At 50.7% G+C, this 4,881-nt stretch overlaps 1 protein-coding gene across 1 annotated transcript; it reads right to left on the reverse strand.

The window, feature by feature from the left end:
- Positions 1-566: 566 nt before the first annotated feature.
- On the reverse strand, positions 567-1,499 carry LOC131560280 (olfactory receptor 14A16-like). The gene has a single exon (XM_058808951.1). The coding sequence runs from the start codon at positions 1,497-1,499 to the stop codon at positions 567-569; it is 933 nt and encodes a 310-aa protein (XP_058664934.1).
- Between the last annotated feature and the right edge of the window lie 3,382 nt (positions 1,500-4,881).

The following is a 4,881-nucleotide window of genomic DNA, read 5'->3' on the forward strand; positions in this document are numbered from 1 at the left end:
AGAGAGCCTTGCACAAAGAGCCTGGAGCCCCCAGGGCCTGGCCTGAGGTGTCAGTGCTGCCCCAGCAGTGCCCATGGCCTGTCCCTGCTGCAGCCCCAGCACTGCCACCCCCAGGGCTGTGCCCGGCCCCGAGAGCACTCAGGCCCTACAGCAACATCAGGGCCACCAGGGCAGCGGGGCAGGGCCACGGCAGCAGCACTGGCAACACCAAGTGCTGCTGCTGCTGCTGGGCACAGCTGCTGGGCCACCACTGATTGCCCCCAGCTCTGCACATAGACATTGCAGCTGCAGCTCCAGAGAAGGCAACAAAAGGGCATCTCTGCAGAAAACTCTGCTGGGAGATCCCTTAGTTCATTTAAAGCACTGAGGGTGCAGCCCCTCATTGACAAAGTCTTTGGCCACAGGGAATATGGAGAGAAACAAAAGAAGAAACAGTGCAAACAGTGACAATTTTATAGCCAATATTAATACCTAAAACTAATGAAAAAATACCACCACAGCCAAACCAATCAGAAGTATTAAAGATGATTTTTATTTCAAATGATTTGCAGAAATTGGCCAGCAGTTTAGTGTTTCTGAAAGCAACCAGTCATCATTCTCCAGACTGCAGTCTTGAGCTCCTGGTTCCTCAGGCTGTAGATGAGGGGGTTCAGGGCTGGAGGCACCACCGAGTACAGAACTGACAGTGCCAGATCCAGGGAAGGGGAAGACGTGGAGGGGGGCTTCAAGTGAGCAATTGCTGCAGTGCTGAGGAATAGGGAGACCATGGCCAGGTGAGGGAGGCAGGTGGAAAAGGCTTTGTGCCGTCCCTGCTCTGAGGGGATCCTCAGCACAGCCCTGAAAATCTGCACATAGGAGAAAACAATGAACAGAAAACAGCCCAATGCTAAACAGATAGAAAAAACAAGTAGCCCAAATTCCCTGAGAATTGAGTTTGAACAGGTGAGCTTGAGGATCCGTGGGATTTCACAGAAGAACTGGTCCAGGGCATTGCCATGGCACAGGGGCAGGGAAAATGTATTGGCCGTGTGCATGAAAGCATTGAGAAAGCCACTGGCCCAGGCAGCTGCTGCCATGTTGGCACAAGCTCTGCTGCCCAGGAGGGTCCCGTAGCGCAGGGGTTTGCAGATGGACACATAGCGGTCGTAGCACATGATGGTCAGGAGATAAAAATCTGTTGCTGCACAGAAAACAAAAAAAAAGACCTGTGTAGCACATCCTGTGTAGGAGATTTTCCTGGTGTCCCAGAGAGAATTGTGCATGGCTTTGGGGACAGTGGTGCAGATGGAGCCCAGGTCGCTGAGGGCCAGGTTGAGCAGGAAGAAGAACATGGGCGTGTGCAGGTGGTGGCCGCAGGCTACGGTGCTGATGATGAGGCCGTTGCCCAGGAGGGCAGCCACGGAGATGCCCAGCAAGAGGCAGAAGTACAGGAGCTGCAGCTGCCGTGTGTCTGCCAATGCCAGCAGGAGGAAGTGCCTGATGGAGCTACTGTTGGACATTTGCTCTGCTTTGGCATGGGATCTATAAAAAAAAGAAATCATAGAGAATTTGGGTTTCGAGAGGACTTTAAATATCGCAGCACAGCTTGGGGGCACTTTCTCCCTACTGCCTGCCCAGGGGCCTACTGCCTGGAGCTGTTTCTGCCAGCAGCTGCTTCCCTGTGCCCAGGGCTGGGCCCTGCCAGTGCTGCCAGAGCCCAGCCCAGCCCTGGGGGCTCAGCTCTGCCCTCCAGACCCCTCCCAGCTCTGGCACTGCCCAGGGGCACCTCTGGCTCTGCAGGCTCTGATGGCAACGTCAGAGCAACCCTGAGGAGTCTGGAAAAATGACACTGATGCTGCCTATGAGGGAACCTGTTGTGATTTCTGTCACTACCTTGTTTTGTAAATCACAGAAAATTTTTATTTTTTCTCATCCTGGACTGACACATGAATATCTATGTGTGATTTCCCATCCAGGAAACCCAGAGCAGCAAAATAAAAAGCAGGCTTTTCTCTTTTATGCAGCCCCTGCCTTTCTGTGCTCCCTGTATAATCTACTTAAAAATGTTTTGTTCTTAAATGCCATGCTGGGAGCAGTCCTGAATAATGCAGCACCCACATCATACAAGGAGAACACTTCCAAGCCTTACCAGATGCCTCCTCCTACCCACATCTTTTCCCGCAGTGCTGGGAGCAGCTGCCAGGGCTGGCTGAGAGCTGTCCCTGGCAGGCAGCAGAGTCCCTGCCCCAGCACAGTGCCCTGGGCTGCAGGACCCTGCTCTGCAGGACTGCCCTGGGCACCCCTGGCTGCTCTGCACAAGAGAAAATCAGATAATGTACTCACAGAGTCTGTAGGCATTGGGATGTTCCAGCTGCAGGAGATAACTCCAGGAGCTGCAGCTGCATTGTCCTGCAGCCAGAGGTTCCTGTTCCAATGGCTGTCAGATTCTGCCCCAGGCATTTCTCAGCACCTTCCCAGCACTGACTCTGCCTCTGTGCCTCTGTGCTGTGCCCAGGGTGGCTGCAGGCAGTGCCCCAGCCCTGCTGGGCTGGCAGAAGAGCTGCTCATCAAGAGAAATGTGCTTTTGAAGCTCTTCTTGGTTACCAGGAACTGCCTCTGTGCCAGGAGCCCAGCCCAGCTCATCAGCACAGACACAGCACAAGGACTTTAATGAGCCTCTGGGGCTTTGTGCTCAGGCCCTGAACATCAGTCCCTGAGAGGGAGCTGAAGAAACCTCTCCAGAACTCACAAGTCAGAATCCAACTCCAAAGTTTCTTGGACTTTTAATGGGTCCCACTGAGGAACACCACTGAGAAAGTGTTCCCAGGCCCCAGGCAGATCAGAGAACTGGAGGCAGTGCTGACAGGTGGGGACAAAGAGAAGCCAAGTCTTGGTGACCTGAAGCACAGCAGCAGGGTCTGTGCCACCAAGGGCTGGGAGGAGACACCTTGTCCTGAGTCCCAGGGGCCTCCTGGCACAGCCCCAGCCAGGTTGGGCACTGTCAGCCCCTTGTCCTGCCCTCAGCATCCTCCTCCTAGCCCACATCCCAGTGGCCTCAAGGATGTGCTGGAAGCAGTCCCTGAGGAGCCTTGGCCAGGAATGGCCCTGGGAGTTCCTTAATGCTCCCTGCAGGGTCTGCAGGTTTTTCAAAGGACTTTGAGTTTGGCTTTTGCCTTGGAGTTTCTGAGAGGTTTGTGCAATCATGGCCTCCAATTCTCTGCTGAAATTAGTCCCTGGAGAGGCTTTGTCAGTAACAACACTCAGTGGGGCTCATTAATACTTCAAGGTACTTCAATTATTTTAAGGTACTTGGTATTTCCCTTTTGATGCAGACTCTGTGAGAGGTTTGTGCATTCATGGCCCCAATTATCTTCTTTAATGTGTCCCTTGAGAGCTTTGTACTGACACTCAGTGGGGCTCAGTAATGCTTTGAGATACTCAAGGTTTTTAAGGTACTTTGTGGATTTAAGTATACTTTTAGGTACTTTTAAGGTGTTTCTTTCCCACACTGAGTCTCTGAGAGGTTTTTGTGCCATCCTGGCCTCCAGTTCTGTCCTCTAAGGAGTCCATGATGAGCCTCTGTTGGGTATCTTCCCCTTTTCTGTTTTACAACAAAGATGGAACTGAAAGAATTTTCTAAAACTTTCTAAGATCATTGAAACAAACATGGGACAATTAACAATACAACAACTAAGACCCTGTTTTAGCTGGACATAATTCAACCCTTTAATCCCTAGGATTGGAAGTGTTTATTGAACCAGCCTTTGTTTTCCACGTGAAGCTTCTTGAAGCTTTCTTCCTTCAGTACCTGAGTGCTCCTGTGGATTGACTCTCTGCGGCTTGGAGAGGTTCATGCAACACTCACCCTCAGAGTCTACACAGCCATGCCTGTGTTCCCAGAGTAAAAACTGTATCGCTGTTCTGCAAGGTGGCATGTCTGATGGTCTCTATGACTGAGAGCAGGCCACTCAATGTGAGGGAGGTAGCATTGGTTTGCTTACTTAACAGGCACCCAAGACGGTCTAATTGTCCTAAAGGTTTAGCTGCAACCACCCAAGGTAATCCAAATTGAGGGTGCTATTATCCAATACCTGGATTGAAGCTTTCAAAGCCATCTCTTTGATATCATCCAATACTTCTCTGGGGATACCTGCTGCTTGATCATCTGGTAGACTGTGTTGTCATTCTCCAGCTAGATGGTTGATTGTCAATTCTGCCCTTGCCTCAGTATTAGCATACTCTTCTATTAATTGATCTAGTAAACGCTTCCATCCCTCTTCCCACAGGGTGCATTCTGTAGGTGGTAACAACATGGTAATAATATATTTTAAATCATAGGCAGTTAAGACATGTGCTGCAATAATTGCCCTCAGTAGGCCATTAAAACTAGGTAAGTCTCTTCTGTGATCTTCAGCTGCCCTACACAGATCCTTTGATTTCCCTGTAAACCAATGGCTGATACCTGGGATTCTGCCCCGGGGGCAATGAGGAGTTTCGAGATTATATTCCAGTCTCCTTCCTTAACTGCTTCTTTCTGGATCCTTTCCCAGAGATCTTCTGGGGTTGAGGGGCGAGGTGGCTCTGTGGAATCCAAACTGTCTTCTGAGGAGGAAGAATATCTTTGAGCAGAAACATTTGGATTAGAAATAATGTGACCGTAGGGCTTAGTATCTGTGATCATGGGGTTATATTTTTGCTGGAAGGTGAGGCACAGGGCACTGCCATTTTGTCAGGTGTTGGGAAAGAACGGCCTTGATTTAGGATGGTGGACTTCTGGGTTGGATTTCTGGAGGCATGGCCCAGGATGAAGGTGGAATGATTGACAGTGAGGTATGGCCTGCAGTTTTGGGGGTGGAGTCTGGAGGTTCGTTCAGGGTGAAAGAGAAGGTTGTGGTAGCAGGA

The sequence above is a fragment of the Ammospiza caudacuta genome, chromosome 7, assembly GCF_027887145.1.
Source record: "Ammospiza caudacuta isolate bAmmCau1 chromosome 7, bAmmCau1.pri, whole genome shotgun sequence".
Classification (NCBI taxonomy): domain Eukaryota; kingdom Metazoa; phylum Chordata; class Aves; order Passeriformes; family Passerellidae; genus Ammospiza; species Ammospiza caudacuta.